Raw genomic sequence first — 18,086 nt, 5'->3', positions numbered from 1 at the left:
GCGGTCTCGATTTTAATCATTTTAATCATTTAAGACTAAATTGACATGGGTTCATGTAGGACGAAATTCTTCTATATGTACCTCTCTGTGGTCTCTACTTGAAAAGCGGGTGCCTAAATTTACATTGGTTCATGCGAGACGAAAGTCTTTTATATATACGAGCAAAATACATCGTTCCTAATAAAATATGCCTAAAAAATAGTATTTCCAACATTCACCATGAAGGTGTAATGTCCTGGTTTGAAGACAGTGTTTTCACTATAGAAGAGAACGCAAGTTATATTTTCAATACAAGCATCAACTGCACTGACCAAAACACCGGTTTGTACCGGATAAATCGCAATAATTACGGGTAACGTAATCTCGACGGGCCGTACGTTAAAATAACGGTACGATCAAAAATTCGCTTCCGTTCGCGCAAAACAATGGGGATGACCAGTTGTCCTGACCTGCAATGTAAGACGTGGAAGCCTACAAGGCGAACATGCCGGCTAGAACACAGTAGCACTCGGCTAATCTACTCTGCTCATTGCGATAACATTAACTAGGAACAGCAGAGTAGCACGCGCGCGCGCCGCAACGGACGAAATCTCGCGGCGCCTCTCAGCACGTTACGGTGGTAACCTGGTCTAATTAAACGCCGCAGTGATATCCTATATTTCTTCACAGTATGGGTGAGCTGGCTCTGCCGCTACTCACGTCTGGTACCGCTTCGGAAATCACGGTGGATCGCCCCCGTGGTGCCAGGGAGGGCGCCGCTCTCCACGCCTAGATACATCTGAGTATAGATGACCCGGGCCGCCGGATCCACAATACATAGGGTTAGCTTTCTCTGCGGAACTCCACCTGTGAGCAGCTTCCTCGGCGCGCATGATGTCACGCCCTAAAATAAAAAAAAAAGAAACAATATATCACGCGCAGCCCTGTGCGCAAGGCCCAAGGGCAGTCTTTTCAATCAATCAATCGATCACCTTTATTTTTTTCTTTTGAAAAGGAGGATTACGGGACCAAAAGCTCGAAGAGTTTGACGAGGTCACGAAAAAAAAAACATTGGTAGTTCTTACTAAACTACCCAACTTTGACCTGCGCACGATACTCCATAACTAGCCAGCCACCGAGACCACCGGAATCATCACTATTCGCAGTATTAACAGCAACATATAAAAATATAAGCCCGCCAAAACAATCCCTTCGGTAGCTACGCACGCCTCACTGTCTTCGCCGCAGCCTGTCTATCAATGACTCGCATTGCACCTGAGCGTGAAATTTGACTTTATTTATTATTATTTATTATTAGTTCATTCATTCCTTGTGGACCTCGAGTGTTCATGTTTCGAGTATCCCAGCTCGCTCAAGGATCAAAGTTACAATTGATTCACCTGCCCAGTATCCGAGTTCATGTAAGAAGGCGAGGTACGGCGACTGCTGCTTCGTTCCATATCTGGAGAGAATCACTTCTCAAATGATCGCCGTATTTTGTAATTTATGAGTCTGATCGATCGGTCCATGTTTCATTGCGTCCCGCCGCGGCAGTGCAGTGGATAGGACGCTTGACTTCTCTGCCCAAGGATGCGGGATCGAATTCCGGTCGCAGCAGTAGCTTTTCGATTGATGCAAAGAGTCAGGCGCACGTGTGTTGTGCGATGTCATTGCATGTTAAAGAATCCAGGGTGTTCGAAATTTTCAGAGTCCTACACTACGGCGTCTCCCATAGCCTTAGTCGCTTTGGGACGTTAAACCACGTAAACATTAATGTTTTACTGCCGTAGCGTTAGAGTCCACATTAGAAGAAAGGCTATCGCTGTTGCGTGCCAGAGAATTTCTTCTTTGGTTCAGAGAAGAAATGTGGTTTCGCAACGTAGCACACACCACTGCCAACCAGGTTACGTCAGCATGTCACGTAATCGCTATCTGAATCGTGTATCCATAGGCCAGCCACGTACTTCAATCTTGTCAGCCACACATGTCAACGATAACATCATTCGGGACTCTCAGGAGTTCGACGAAGCGCTGATAGACAAAGGTGAATGCGGCAAAGGTCCTTTTTTTTTTTTTTGTTGTTTTACTCAACTGTTCGGTTCGTGGAAGGATACCTTTATTTTCCCTTCCTATTTATGTTCTTTTTGCTATGACCGCTCATCTCCATTATCTTATCATTGTTTCCAACGCTCTTTACCTTGGATGATGTTTCATCGTGCGATGGCTCAGGTTGGGCTCTGTATTACGGCCAATGCATCAAAAAAATTCGCTGATTGGACGGACGATGGGGTGCGTGACGTCATGAGACAAAATTCTACGGCCAAACTAACTGCCAGCGGTGTGGGTGACGTAGCGTGAGTACGTGACATGGGAGAGTTGCCTGTCGCGTGGCATGGCCGAGACGGTGGCACGCTTGGCAATAGTTAGCAACTGTACCTGGTTATATGCACACGTAGGTGTCAGTCAGCTCCGTGCATTAGATTGGAATGGAGTCGTATTGGTGCTTGTACTTGCCGTTGTGAAATAGAGAAGAAAGAAAGGAAATTAGAAGGTCTCTGGACGTCTCTCAAGAGGAGAATGGCGAAAGACTAGCCTTCCTCTCCTATCATTTGCCTCTTATCGGCGTTCGCTGCAGTGCTACATATAATTATGATTAATTTACAGAGAAGGAAAGGCGCAGAATCTGTCACACTTTCTCCGGAAAGTGTCTTTGGATGGTACACTATTGCTCCTGTCGCGTGGAGTATTTCCTCGATGCGCGTTCAAGTGTCAGATTGCAGATGGCAGGAACGCTAGACAAATAAAGCACACTTAGCGGAATATGACAGACCTCGAGCACAGATTTCGAGCACAACTGTCACGCATGGGATTTCTTTTCCATGAGTCTAGACAGGCTTTCGCCTTGAAAACGCGAGCGAACAGGATTGGATTGGATTGGATTGGATTGGAAAACATTTATTTCGTCGCTCAAGCAGGTCTATGGAGAGACGTACTAACAGGGAGAATCTAAGAACAACTCGCAGATGCTCTGCCGGCTTCCTACACCGCCTCCCCGCGTAGAATTCTGATGGACTAGAAAGTAAAGAGAGAAATTTCTGGCTCTTCTACTAATTTTAAAAGCACAAGTGCAGTATTTCCTGGAGAAATTGGCCACTCATCCGCGCTTCTATCTAAAAGAAGAAGAGAACAAGCCCCGAAAAGAGGCAACCACTGCATAAGTACGCTTTCTCCCGTCTGCGCATTCTGCGGGGAACCGGACACAATAGATCATTTCTTGATATTTTGCCGCCGTTTTACCATGATGAGAAAACGGTATTTAGAGAAGCCGTTACAACAGCTGGGTCTTAATTTGAGCAGCCAGATTTTATTATCGTTCGGTGCCACCATGCTTGGGTACAGCCACAGGTCTGTTTTTAACGCCATTCAAAACTTCTTAATAGAAACAAAACGTCTACCTTGCTAATATGCTTTGAATTTTTAGTCTGTACATATAAATCTTAGTATTCTCCTACTGCGTGCGTTAGTATTTACTCTTTATTATTTTGGTTTTTCATATTTACATTCCCTTCTCTATTCCCTAGCATTTATTGCTATTTATTTTTGTGATGCATAGTTATACATCTCAAAATATAATATCTCTGCACCCCGTTTCTTGGCCGATCTCCCTGTGTGGGTATGTACCATCAAATTAGAGGAGAACAACAATAACAACAAGTACGCTTGTCCTAATTCCTATCTGGACGTGCTGCATCATTAGGTCCTGTTCGTCCTGATCCACTTGCCAAACATGTCACCCAACGGTCTACGCGTTGTTGACGTTAATGGCAATCGCAGGGGTAAAAACAACGCAGCAACGCATCCTCAACAAAACATCGCATGCAGCACATACGCCATAGATGCCCAAAACTGCGACGTGCAGGCAAAAACGTAGCGGGTATGCTTTATATACTAGATTAGATGCTCGCTTGGGAGCACACGTGCCCAGAGGATAGCCGGTATGCAAGCAGCAAGGTGCACTAAATCCAATACTCGTGCTCAGAAGAAACACCGCGTGATGGGGCGCTGATGGACGGGGAACGATCGTTTTCTGCCCTCGATCAACACCGTAGCCTGCCGCGCACCCAAGCGTGGAAAGAGGAATGAAAGGAAGCGTTGACGAGGAGACGCCGGCGGGCCAATTCCGGTGAAAGAGGCGCGAATGAACTCACCGTGTCTGAGATGGTCGCGGATAACAGCGGCCCGGCGCTTTGATACCGGCGCCAGCGGCAGCGCGGCTATCGACCGGCCAATTAACGGGCTTAACGGACTGCGCCGACGCAAAATCAATAAGGTGGCAAAGCCTCCGTTTGTCATGATTAGGCGCTTCGCTGCTCTCTCTGCGTGCGGTGTCAGCGAGCCAGAAGAGAAAGTAACTGTTGCGAGCGCTTGGAACAAACGTAAGGAAAAAGGAATAACAGACCAGTACGTATACATATTCTTCATGCGAGCCGAGCACAGTGTTCGTGTGTGTGTTCTTGAGGCGCCCGACCCCTCTCCGCCAAGTCTGGCTCCCAGGTACAAGGTGGTTGCAACACAGGATCTGCCGCGCACCTTTGGGCTGACTTGCTTGCGGTTCTACTCGTATGTGTAGTAGCGCTTGGGAAACTTTATTTGTGCCCAACTCACTTCAGAAAGTAAAAACAGATAACTTCAGACCGGTATATATAGAAATAGAAGCAAGATAATTCGTCTCATAATAACTATACGTTTTTTGTTTGTTTTTTTCATGATCGCAGCATGAGATATATTGTGTACTAACATGATAAAAAGAAATCCGAACAGCACGCCGGCACATTCTGCTGATGAATTTTTTGTCGTCGCCCTTTTCCCACAGTAATAACTTAAAAATAACACGCTATAGAGTCATTCATGAATATATCCTGGAAGACTGGACGCGTTTTTGTTACCACCCAGGTTGAAAGCCAGAAGTCTATAAATTTCAACAGCAGAGTGCTGCAGGTGTCGCGATGTTTGTGGTTGTTTTTATTACCTCTGTATTTTTTTTTTTTTGTTATTTTACGCCACAGCTTTAAATTCCCAGCTCCCCGCAGAATCCTGAATTGGCGCTGTCGACGTTGTGAGCGAAAAATCGCGAGCATTCTCCGGACATGTGGTGGTTCGCGAGCGATATAGCTGCGCATTGACTTTATGGCGGATTGTGTGATTCCATGGCCACTTTGGTAGAAGCTGCCGACTCGAGCTTCTCCTTTAAGATGAAAAGGTGAAACGGGAATCAAACCGACTGGCACCCTTGGCTACCGATACACACAGACTACCTCTAAGCCACGCTGCCGCGCTCATCAGGCTTAGTTTAAGGCAGAGCTTTATATTTGTGTCGGATGTTCTTTCACAAAATGTGGTATGATTGTAGCGTATGCTAATGAGTATGTGGGAGATGATGGATTAAGGCACAAATTAAGGTATGATTGGTCATTAAGTGAGCATAAGCAAGTACGTACATAGTCGCGAACGAGAATTCACAAAGGGAGCTGCAGATGGCAGCCATGTATGATGCCACACGATACCCTTCAAGTTGGAGCTACTTTTTTTCTACGCGATAGCGTTAGTGGGAGCCTTACGCCGAAAAGCCGGCGTCGGCGTTGTAAATGAAAAATCATGACCATGGCGCCGCAGGCGTAGCTAGCAACTTACATGGCCGAGCACTGGTTCTTCGGTGGTTTTTGAGACTTAACGAGACCCAGTGATATGAGAAAGTCTAGAAAAGCTGCCAACTCGAACTGCTCATCTGAGGTGGGAAGGAGGTGTAAGAATCAGCATTGCAGTGCTCTTGAATGCCGAGTCAGGAAAGCTACTCCTAGGCCACTCAAGTACTAAGTTCCTACGGGTTGATTAAAGTGGGGTTAATTAGTGAGCTTTAGACAACTAGACATGTAAATAAAAGACGTTTTTCTACAGATGGCGCCTAACGCGACTAGAGTTTTGTTATTTGCTTTTGTTTTGTTTTGTTCAGTGCCAGATTCATGCAAAGCGACTCACTTACTGCGACTTAACCGATGACTGCGATCATTATTTTTTGTTACTCAACATAAAACTAACTTTTTTTTTCAACAGATATTAACAAAGATAATCAACAGAAGTTCGGTGTATTAGATTAATTCAACACGTACTCAGCAGAAACACATAGGCCACATTCCAACATTTTATTTATAATTTCGTATTCCCTCATGGCCCATGGAAAGGGCATAGGAGAGGAAGGGAGGGCGGTTTAAAGCTTTACACATGAATTAACGATGCACAAAAGGTTCTTTACCTTAATACAATAAATAACGCGTGCAGGGAAAACATTTTGCAGCATCATTATATAAGATTCGCGGATGTAAGGAAAATACGGACTACGTAACATTTATCCTGTCAACACTGCACCAACCAGGACCCACTTTCATGTAACAGAACTTGACTAACATTTGTTTGTGTAAGTGGCTAGATTTTCAACACAATGTCAGCATGAATATCACTTTCTTTGAGAGGCCGTATTGAGTTCAGTTAGAAATTGTTTATTGCGTCGGTGATTAGGCGACCAGCCAAAAAAGTGTATTCGAACATCAAAAGATCTCATGCCGCAGTTATAGCTGGTGCGTTAAGTGTCTTTTTAATGTCTTTCAAGTTAATCAAAGAACAACAAAAATTAAATCCAGGAGGCAAAACACCCAAAGTATTTTGTGACTTTGCGAGCAATTGTGCCAACTACGCGTAGTTCCACCTACGTCTCAAACTTTCGATTTTATTCTGCTTTCAAAAGGAAGGGCATGGCGTAAGAAGAAATTCGGTGCGATGTGCATGGTCCCCGAAAGGAGACTCTGTTTTGCATTTGCATAACCCGCAGAAAGAACGAAAGCAGATGATAAAAGCTGCGCGTTTAGTTCATTATATTGCTAAGTGTGACCGGCTCAGATTACTAAATTAAAACTGGCTTCTTATCGTAGCGTTAGCCTTAAAGGTACAATTCCCCGGGAATGTAAAAAGGCGCTTGCATTATTTGGGGGCATCGGGTCACGTCTGTATTGTAATTATAGATTGCTGCTTTCATTGAGGAAAGGTCCCCAGACCGCAGATAGGTTTTCTCAAACATTCTAAACCGGTTCCTAAAAGGACTGCTCTCGGTAAAAATTCTCTGATCGGTTGGTTTATGCAATTTATTGTGACAGATTTACCTAGTTTACGAGGGACGCCTTGGTGAAGGGCTCCACATATTTCAATTATCTAGGCTCCTTTAACGTGCACTGATATCCCACAGTGCACAGGATCCTTGCTTTTCGCTTCCATGAAAAGCGGCCGCCTTAACCGGGATCGAACCCACGCCTTTAATATCAGTAGTCAACGCCCTAAACACTTTGCTACAGCAGCGAGATCTAAGTGAAGATTAGTCCTCTGATTTCTTCCGTCTAAGTTTGGCAGGAAGAAGTACATTTATTCTGGTGAGAAAATTAAATTCCAAACTCTTCCAATAGTCTAGTCAAACTAACGATGACCTCAATGAATTAACGGTAGTTGCCACAGTTATAAAGTGAGGTGGGCTGCTTCACAGCCTCTAAAACCCGCTCTCAAAAATGCATATCGACTCGCGCATTCCACTTTTGAAATCGGCCGATGACAATCCTATTGTTTTTCTTCTTTTCTAATCTATAATAGTTGAGTTTTCTGTGGGAGTGCTCTATTTGCGATATCGACTAGACATCCTATCGATATTCTGTGAATTTCTTCTTTAGTGCCCCTTGAGATGTCCGCTCGCCTCCACAAGAAATTGAAAGACACACTTGACAGAAATGGCAGGTCGTTTCTCAGTTTTCGTTTTTTGGTTTCTTGCTTACTTTGGGGGAACATCAATGTACCTGCGAAAAGCCGAAATGTTCTTCTTGTATATCATCTCTCACAGAGCAGTTGCAGTTCGTTAGTCCCTCGGTGACACCCACGCACTGCAGTAATGGAACGTGATATGTGTTCAGCAAGCAGAGATGAGGGACTCAATCTTCTGTTGCTGATGAGTGCCATCAATCTCTTCCAAGGCAGAAGCAAACTAAAGTGACGTAACAGTTTTACCTCATCCTCGCCGGCCACAGCCTAACAAGAGGTCCCAGCGGTATGCTTAATCTTCTTGCTGTATCGATCACATGACCAAAACGAATCCCAAAAACGACAACTAAATGCATAAGCAAATCCGCCAAGAGCGGTGTGTCCGCAACCTCGGCAAGATATATCACTTGCAAGAGCCAAACGGTGTTCTGTTACCTGCAAGTTTATATTGTTAGTTTACTTTTCTTTGCACTTTTTTATGCTTGCTGTTCTCTGGCAAGTTGAGAAAGTGCTCTCAACGCAGGTGCGCACCATCGCCAGTTAGCTTCCGGTGAGGGCGGCGTCGTTTATCTTTTGGGACGTTTGCGTACGTAGCTTCCGAAACGAAGATATATCTTACATGTGCGTTCTTTTTTCTTTCCTCTCTGTCTATTCTCCTTCCTTCCCACACCCTTGGACAACTTTTCCAACTTTTCCTTTTTCTTGCTTGGACACCCTTTCCGTTCCTCCCGAACTGCACTGCGTGCAGTGTGCACAATAATGAAGAACGGCACCTTCTCCATCATCGGCCCTACCACAGCCACGTCTTACGCCACCCTGGCGTCCTACGCCAACACCTTCCGGATGCCCTTTGTGAGCCCTGCTTTTCCACAGGTAAGCACGGACCTACGCAACACGGCACGCATTTCTCAAATCTGAGGAAATAAACGGAACTCCGCCTATTTATTTCACTGTTTTGTCTTATATGCCTTCTTTTCCTCGTTTTCTTAGTCCTGTTTCCCTGCGCATTCCCTTTCTTTCTAGAGTCATTTCGTAATGTCGCATATTTTCTCGTCGTCTAGGCTGAGCTTGTGGTAGTGTCTTTCGTAATAATAAAAACTGCCGGGCTTACTTTCAAATGCGAATCCATCCTAGGTTTCATTTTAGCCAGTGCTTTCGTGATAGAATTGTTTCGAGCGCACTGAGAAATGTAGGCGCATTGACAGCAGGATGAACATCAGTTTCCTCTCGGCAAAACGCTTTCAAATTTTGTGAATCCGCATATTTGTTTCCGTGACAGCCGTGGTAATCTTTTCTTGGTTGAACGACGCAAGAGGGGATCGCATTAGCTCCGCATAGCAACGAAGAATAGGCGAGTATGCTGTGCTGCACACCTATTGAGCGTGCATAGCCCTCTCAATGTCGTCTTTCACTACAGTTGCAGTAGGCGTTTCCTTGTGCTCAGGCCTAGGCGCCTTACAGCTCTGCACATATATCGCCAGACTGCAGTGTCGAAACACCAGCGAGCCAGATTCTTCACGAGCTCCAAGTAAAACAATGCTCACAGATCTAGAGGAACTTGCGGTTGAGCTGAACGAAACTGAAACTGAGGTAAGGAGCTATGATGCTTAATCTTATGCCGCCTAAATACTAACCGGCGAAACTAACCAGACATCAGGAAGTGTACAGTATGGTCCACTGTTAAAGGTAACGTGTGACCGCGTGGCCTAAACCCTTTGCAAATCGCACCCGCCAACCTCTAGTGAGAATGGCTGACACCATGTGCATGCTCGGTACCTGCAGCCGGCCGTGCTTACTGCACATTCGCCTTGTGCAATCGTTTGTCGCCGACTCTCTCTTGAATTATTTGTGAAGCCCGGCAGCCGCGTGATCTCATGTTTGCTTTAAGAGTGGACCGTACTGTACGTGCCCATTGCGCTGTGACTTTCTTGCTTGACTGTGTGCTCTGTGCACAGTACGCAGGCATCTTTTGGAAGTGCATGTCTCTCGTTTCAAATGGCGACTGTGTACGACACCGGCTCCTGTGTGATTTTGCAGGTCACCGACGCGAGACCAGCACTGTACGGCATTAGCTTGCGGCCACGCTACCTACCAGCCATAGTGGAAGTCATCAAGCACTACCGCTGGAAGAGCATCCTCTACCTCTACGACTCGGACGATGGTGAGTGTGCACGCCAATTGCACATTATATGCATGTACTCAAGGATGGGCTCCGTTGTTGAAGCTCCGAGGTTGAGGCTCCGGCAGTCCCACATGTACAAAAATCAGAAAAAAAATATATGAAGCAGCCTGTTGATAAGAGCGTTTTGCTAAACGAATAGATCACTGATTATCCGACTTCTGCTGCAATGTCGTAATTTTGACCATAACTTACCAGTCGAATGCAGTCAAAACACGAGTGCGAAATGAAATTTTCTTTCAGCTATTTTATGACAAAACAATTTATGACCAATTTGTTTGTTTAAAATATTTTGTGATTCTTTTCGCCTTCCTTTATTTTTATGGCTGTTTGTTGAGCTGATATGTATTGCATAATCTTACCGCTGACTTCCCTTGTATAAAGGACGAACAACGGCTTAATTAGGGAATAACTTTTACACGTATGGAGCGATGTCGCATACACTAGGAGTAATAAGAAAAGTTTGTGTTTAGTTAAGCGAAGTTATGCACGAGACAGTAAGTCTGTTTCAATAGTACTAAATTTCATGAATTAGTTGTTATTTCAAGTAAGGAATTTAAATAGCTTAAGTTGATGGTCGTACAGGTTTTGTTGAGATGGAGACGTATGCTTAGAACGAGTAGGGTATATTCATTGTAACCTGGTTTCAAAAAGTGCCTTTGCAGACTTATCATTCGGGCAGGATGAATTTCAAAGAACTGCACGAAAGTGAACGACAGAGACCTCAGGTATGGAAAGACTACAGTAAATGATTTTGTCATTGGGTTTTTCCTCCACATCGGCTACACACGATACTGCATATAAGTATGGTTTATGACTACGTACTATGTTTTTATAGCCATTCATATTGCCATCGAGCGCTTGCTAAACTAACATTAATGAAGACTTGCAGAAGAACTTGAACTTGTGAAGAAGAAGCCAACGAATACAACAACAAATGTCTTCGCAGCCAGAAGATCTCGATAGTTCTGGCTTCAATCGTCCCTGAGTCTTTCGCCATTCCTTTCGAAAGATTGCGGCAAATGGTCAAGACCGAAGATTGACAAAAGTATAGATAGCAATTATCGGTTTTTCAAGGCGCTGACAGTGCCTCTAAAGCGACAACAAAACCCAACAAAGAACACAGCACTTAACAGAAAATCACTTCACAAACTTAACAGTATCAAACACGTCGGAAGTTCCGAAAATTGTGCACTAGAACGCAGCTTCGCACCACTACTGCTTGAGACCCAGATTGAAACAGGGCCTAGAGTGCTCCAGAGGTGCAAAAACTAAGCGTTTGACGTCGTGTTTATAAGATTATCGTTACATTACAAGCTCCAATAATAGTGCACTAGAACGCCGCCTCACACCACTACTACATGACACCAAGATTCAAACAGGGCCCAGAGTGCCCCAGAACTTCAAAGGTAAGCGTTTTGAAGAGTATCATTACATTAGAAGCTCCAACAATGGCGTTCTAAAACGCCATGTCACACCATTACCTGACACCCACATTCAAACAGGACCCCAGAGCCCCAAAGCTTGAAATGTTAAGCGTTTGATAAGAGTGGCATTACATTAGAAGCTCCAGAAATGGTGCTCTAAAAGGCTGCCTCACACCATTACCTGACACCCACATTCGAACAGTGCTCAGAGTGCTCCAGAGCTTCAAAACTTAAGCGTTTGATAAGAGTAGCATTATATTACAAGCTCCGACAATGGTGCATTAAAACACTGTCTCACACCATTAGCTTACAACCACAGTCAAACAGAGCCCAGAGTGCTCCAGAGCTTCAAAATTTAAGCATTTGATAAGCGTAGCATTTCATTAGAAGCTCTGACAATGGTGCACTAAAACGCCGCCTCACATCATTACCTGACACCCACGTTCGAACAGTGCCCAAAGGGCTCCAGAGCTTCAAAAGTTAAGCGTTTGATAAGAGTAACATGTCATTAGAAGCTCCGACATTGGTGCATTAAAACTCCGCCTCACACCATTACCTGCCACCCAGAATAAAACAGGGCCCAGAGTGCTCCACAGCTTCAGACGTCAAGCGTTTGATGCCGTCTTTAAAATGGTTAACGAATAATATTCCGCCTGTCATTAAGATAAGGATTGGGAAGTACCCAGAACATTTCATAAACCCCCACGATTAAGGCAGGAGCTTTATTAACCCCATTTTAGAAAGAAAAAAAGTTATATAGCGGTGTCTGTGCAGTCGATCGCTTTTAGCTTCATAGCCTAAAAAATAACAGGGAATACGCCTCTGGCAGGCTGTTGAAGAGAGAGCGTTGGTATCGATATTAGAGAAAAACATTGTCCGATTAGTCGAGCTGAAAATCCACACCAACGCTCATTTCTCTTTTGCGCATGGAAGTCGCGCCCGAGGGGGGAATTGTCGACGGGTAATGCACTGCCACAATGCCAGATGGTATGGTCACGTTGGAGGAGGAGACAACTTTGGCAGTTTCTTTAATACACAGCTGTATCTTTGCACACCCGGTTAGAAGCATCTAATACTCGAAAACTCATGAGCATACCAAGGGCAGAAGGCAGGGGGGTGTCCACCTCTCTGAGCATAAGGCTGAGGAGCTGCGATTGAGCTCGAATTTTTAGCCTGAAAAGAAAAGGAAAAAAGAAAGCCGCCGTCTACTGGGAACCTTACATGGTCGAAGAAACCTAGAAGGAAATTCCCACAACACAATAGGGGATTCAGAAACGAGTATTAGTGTATCTGTCATTCCTTTACATAGGGAATAACATAATCTTGGAGCGGGCTATAGAAGAGCCATACGCACGCGCATTTCCCGCACTGATCTCGTTGATCGCCTTTGAAGCTTTTAGAGGTGCTGCCTGAAAGGAGCTTAATTTCTCTGCAGTTCTGTATACTGCATTTTCGAGACACATCGAAATGTACTAGCTCTCTGTTTCTCAGGCTCCCGTTGCGAGAAGTGAAAACATATAAAATAATATAGATCCCGCTTTCACGCTGATGTCAACCCTCCAGGCGTGAAATGCGGGCCGACGTTCGCTTCCTTTATAATAGGGCGAGACACGTCCGCACAGGGCCCGGAATGAGCGTATGCGTTTTCGTTATATCCGAGATTTCTGATTCTCCACGGGTCGGGGCACGCACGAGCAGGCCTTTTTGCACGTCCGCGCGTCGCCGAGCACTTCGAGGCAAAGAAAAACAGAGGCAGCTATGGATTCCACGAGAAAGTAGTTCAAGCAGGGCGCTTCTTCTTTCGTGTGTCCCTCTTTCCCTATATACGTGAGCCACCGTTATGAGACACCGCCTTTTCTGGTCCCCACCTTCCCCTCTTCCCCAGTTCCAATCGAGGCAGTGGTTTCGCTTGATTACGTGCCGCGGAATCTGAAACGGTGAAAATTTTCCCCGCCACTCCTTGAAGCTATTGCTCGGTTTGCTTTTCAAAGCGCTTTTTTTATTATTATTATTCTCCGTATTTATTATTCCCAGAGAGATATTGCATGCTCTTCGAGGAGAGTTTTCCTCCCTCCTCATTTTTTTCTTTCCAAGATTCTGTGCGGTCCTCGCCCTCGCCCGTTGAGTCGGCGTCGGTCGATAAAGGGAAGCGAACCGTATTTTCGCATGTCATCCTCTCAATCAAGGCCTAAGACTGGCACCTTCTCGAAGGAGCACTGAGAGAATGACCGAACTGAGAGCACGCAGCCTTGCCAGTAATAGGGATGTCAGGTCGTCTTTACGTAATCTCCCAGAGAATTGTTCTTATGTGAAGCGCAGCTTCAATGTTCCCCGTTTCTGCATGCTCTTTTTATTTTCTTTTAATCTTCCCCAACTTACCACCATTTTTTCACTGGCATAGACTCAAATACGGGACATTTTTGTTCGCCTCTAGTTTTAATAAACCCCTGTGTTCAAAATTATCACGGTGTCGTGACGCTGGGGTTAGCTTGACCCGAACTTAATTTGGTAGCTTGCTGAGCCTGGTTGAGGAAGGACTGAAACACCTAAATTATGAAACCCAGAGCAATCCGGTTTTTATTGAGAAAGCAATACTACACTAGGTTTCGAACTTTCAGAGTAGCGTGGTGGTAGCCACGTACGTCTTACCCACGTGAAGCTGTGACGTCACACCCCACGTGACACTAGGGTGAGAGCTGGGCTGCCAACTCAAGCGGTCGGCGTAGCGCGGCGGTAGCCCCGTCTTACCCACGTGACGCTGTGACTTCACACCCCATGTGACACAAAAGCGAGAGATGGGCTCCCAACTCAAGCGGTTGGCGTGGCGAGGTCGTAGCCGCGGCTCAGTTGGCAGGAGCTGCCAACTTGGGTCTCTCGTTTCACATGGGACGGTTATGTCGGAATCCGCCTGCTAGGACTCTGGCATTCACGTTACCTTATAGGCCACTAAGGCACGTTCATACGGCTTGGTTAAAGCGGGGCTTTATATGTGAGCTGAGGAAGCAGAAAAAGAGAAGAACGCTCGGTCAGCCGCAGCTAATGCTTTAGCTCAATATTTTGTTCAGCGGCGTTGAACCCTTGTAATTTTTAATTCTAATTTTACGTTAACTTATGAGGAAGGTTCCGAAAGTAAATTTTGTCCTTTATTTGCACAAGAAAAATTGACTGGCCAAATAAACACGTCACGGCATCATAAAACGTGTATATTTACTATTTTTCAACACAGTCACCATTACATTCAGACATTTGTCATAACGTGCGATGAGCTTCAAGAAACCACTCTGGTAAAAGTCAGTGCCCTGTGAAGACACTATAAATCCAAACAAAGCAAGGCTCACACAAGATCAGATTCGTCGCTTAGGATGGGAGAGGCTGGATCATCCGGCCTACAGCCAAGATCTTGCCCCATCGGACATTAACCTGTTTCTTGCATTTAGACATCACTTCCAAAGCAGTGCTGAGGTGGAGGAGGCTGTGAGACAATTTCTTGCATCGCAGGGCATTGACTTTTACCAGAGTGGGTTCTTCAATGTCGGTGGCAACTATATCGAATAACAGTGCGTATGCATTTCATGCAGTCACGGTGTATTCTTGGTGAAAATAAGCTTTCGTGTGAAAATAAATGGCGGAACTATACTTTCGAAACCTCTCTCGTATTTTGATGATAAAAATATTCTAAGAGAGAATCGACAAGAGTTAAGAGTTCATTATAATGAGCGTCTGGGGGAGCCTTCTTCCCAAAACCGAGAGCGTCTTTATTCGCTAGCATCGTCCTTAAAACTAATCAGATCCAGCCTGGTTTATTTTTTTATTGCATTGTTTATTTTCTTCTCTCGAACGGCTGCTTTTTGGTCATTACGAAAGTCCGTCGCTGTCAATTTTCACCCCTCGCCGAAAAGATAACCCATCGAAAAAGCACGGGAAGACGCTCCAGCTCATATTTTGCTGGACCTTCTTTATTTTTTACAGAACTTCAACAGGTCAATTGACGCATCTCCAGCCTGCCAGCCTATGGTAGCAACAATGACTAGCTAAATTAAATAGCCATACAAGAAAAATCAACTTACAGCAAAATAAGCTCCATATTTCTGAAAGCCTTTCAATAATTGTCAAAAAGGATGTGATGAGATGCGATGCTCACGTGCGCTCTTTTGTTTCTAAACGTGGGCTGAAACGCACCAAGTAATGTAACGAATGTTGTGTGTGTGTGTGTGTGTGTGTGTGTGTGTGTGTGTGTGTGTGTGTGTGTGTGTGTGTGTGTGTGTGTGTGTGTGTGTGTGTGTGTGTGTGTGTGTGTGTGTGTGTGTGTGTGTGTGTGTGTGTGTGTGTGTGTGTGTGTGTGTGTGTGTGTGTGTGTGTGTGTGTGTGTGTGTGTGTGTGTGTGTGTGTGTGTGTGTGTGTGTGTGTGTGTGTGTGTGTGTGTGTGTGTGTGTGTGTGTGTGTGTGTGTGTGTGTGTGTGTGTGTGTGTGTGTGTGTGTGTGTGCGTGCGTGTGTGTCTGTGTGTGCGTGTGTGTGTGTGTGTGTGTGTGTGTGTGTGTGTGTGTGTGTGTGTGTGTGTGTGTGTGTGTGTGTGTGTGTGTGTGCGTGTGTGCGTGTGTGCGTGTGTGCGTGTGTGCGTGTGTGTGTGTGTGTGTGTGTGTGTGTGTGTGTGTGTGTGTGTGTGTGTGTGTGTGTGTGTGTGTGTGTGTGTGTGTGTGTGTGTGTGTGTGTGTGTGTGTGTGTGTGTGTGTGTGTGTGTGTGTGTGTGTGTGTGTGTGTGTGTGCGTGCGTGCGTGCGTGCGTGCGTGCGTGCGTGCTTAAAGAAGTTTGATTTGAGGTAAACTGCCAAGCGCTAAGCACGCGCCTTAATAAGTCGAGAATGGTCACTCAAGCGCGCAAAGGAAGACTTCTACGGCTGCCCAAGGAAAGAACAGAGCCCGCTTGCACGAAACGATCTTAAGACTGTGTTAGCTAAGTCCAGACTTAGCTGAGTCGAAAGGATAGGCCGCTAGCATGGCCGCTTAAAACTGGAGTGAAGTTGAGTACGTCGCTTGCACGATTACGACTCTAGTGCCATCGTAGTTAAGACACAAGGGCGCCAGGATCCTGTAGAGAAATTAGGGAAATACAGGGATACGCTGGCCCTCTCCCCGCTGTAATATGTAAACATTCTGTCAGTCTTGCGCTGCGTAAAATTTGTGTCATTGCTTTTTGCGGCTTAAGATTTTGTTACGAGTTAAAATGCCCCAAGTGGTTGCGAAAGGCATTCAGGGAAACCACTCCGGTGAACACGAGCCGAACCGAAGCGCTCGGAACCCGAGCTGTCTTGAAGAAGTCTGGTCTTACTAAAGACACCATTTAAGCCTGGAGGTCAGGTGTTCTTTGCCACCGGGCGTTTTAGAGAGACAACGCAATGAATAATATCTATGACATCGTTACCCACGCAGTTCATGACACATACCAGAGATTCATACCAGAGAGCACGCGAGCCTCGTATAGGTAATCGTCCAACCAGCACGTTACTTTAAATTCGCACATAATATATTCATGTGCAAAAAAAAAACACAACCTTGGGTGCTTCGGAAATCGTCGAAGCGACGTACCGCTCATGATCCTATTCCCCTTGTCGGTCGCGCTATCACAGAACATTGACCATTAGTGCGTACAAGGATGCGGCCGGCGAGTCGAACAGCGCGCGTTCTAGCAACCCTGCCGCAGCGTCGCGAAGCTCCTTCCCATTCCAACTGCCCAATCTCTCTTTCTTCCCTGTCCTCACTTCCTCGACCTCGGGGTCAGTTTTCCTTTGCCCTAATCTTGGGGCACCCGAATGTTTCTTATTCGTTCCTCGCTCCACCTTCTCTGCTTCCATTAACAACTTGGTCGGGGCCGCCCACTCGTCGGCTGCTGCCGGATGGAGTGTAGTAATCAAGGTTGGGCTCAATCGTCCTCTCCTGCAAGCCCGCATATTGCGACGCCGTACACTCAGCGCACTTCTCCAGCCGTGAGAGAAGGCCCCTACTTGCCGCATCGGTTGTCTCGGAAACATTAGGAACCATTAATGTATCCCATCGTCCGTACTCCTTTCTCAACCGGTGTCCATGCTCAACTTCTTGCCTCCAAGCCTGCCTCTATAGCGCTTTTTCGTCGTTTTTTTTTTGTTCCTTGTTCTCCGCATCGCTGTAGTTGCTTCTAATTTTTAAAGCGAAGGCTTTACTATCCCCTTTACGCTAAAATTCGGTCGCCGGCGTGTCGACGCGTTGGAAAAAAACTTCAGGTGTCCACAGAAAGAAGCATGACAGATACCGCGCTTTTCCCTTCCTATAAACCAATTATTACGGTGAAAGCCTATCTAGGCTCAAGTGAAGATCTCGCGGCAGCGAGATTTGTCCGCGAGATATGTGAGCGAGATTCCGTGAATGACAGATACTGCGCCTTTCCTTTCCTGTAAACCAATTACAAAACGAAGAAGCGTCCGTGTGCTGTGCGATGTAAGCGCACGTTAAAGATCCCCAGGTGGTCCAAATTACTCCGCAACCCTCCACTACGGCCCCCCTTTCTCTCTTTCCACTTTCACTCACACCTTCCTCCCTTCCCTTACGGTGGGGGTTCAGGTGTCCACAGCTACAAGTGTGACAGCTACTGCGCCTTTCCCTTCCTGTGAACCAATTTG

The 18,086-nt window shown here is 45.8% G+C and overlaps 1 protein-coding gene across 1 annotated transcript in view; it reads left to right on the top strand.

Moving 5' to 3' along the window:
* Window positions 1-18,086, top strand: part of LOC146191365 (glutamate receptor 1-like) — a 244,493-nt gene that overhangs the window by 114,964 nt on the left and 111,443 nt on the right. The window contains exons 3-4 of the mRNA XM_084599920.1: window positions 8,579-8,703; window positions 9,868-9,991. Of these exons, the coding sequence (XP_084456046.1) occupies window positions 8,579-8,703; window positions 9,868-9,991 (249 nt within the window). The remainder of the gene's footprint in view (window positions 1-8,578; window positions 8,704-9,867; window positions 9,992-18,086) is intronic.

Source organism: Amblyomma maculatum, chromosome 4 (genome assembly GCF_055883805.1).
Source record: "Amblyomma maculatum isolate TAMU_Amacu chromosome 4, ASM5588380v1, whole genome shotgun sequence".
NCBI lineage: Eukaryota > Metazoa > Arthropoda > Arachnida > Ixodida > Ixodidae > Amblyomma > Amblyomma maculatum.
Note: the sequence above shows the minus strand (reverse complement) of the source record. Positions and strands in the feature narration are given on the sequence as shown.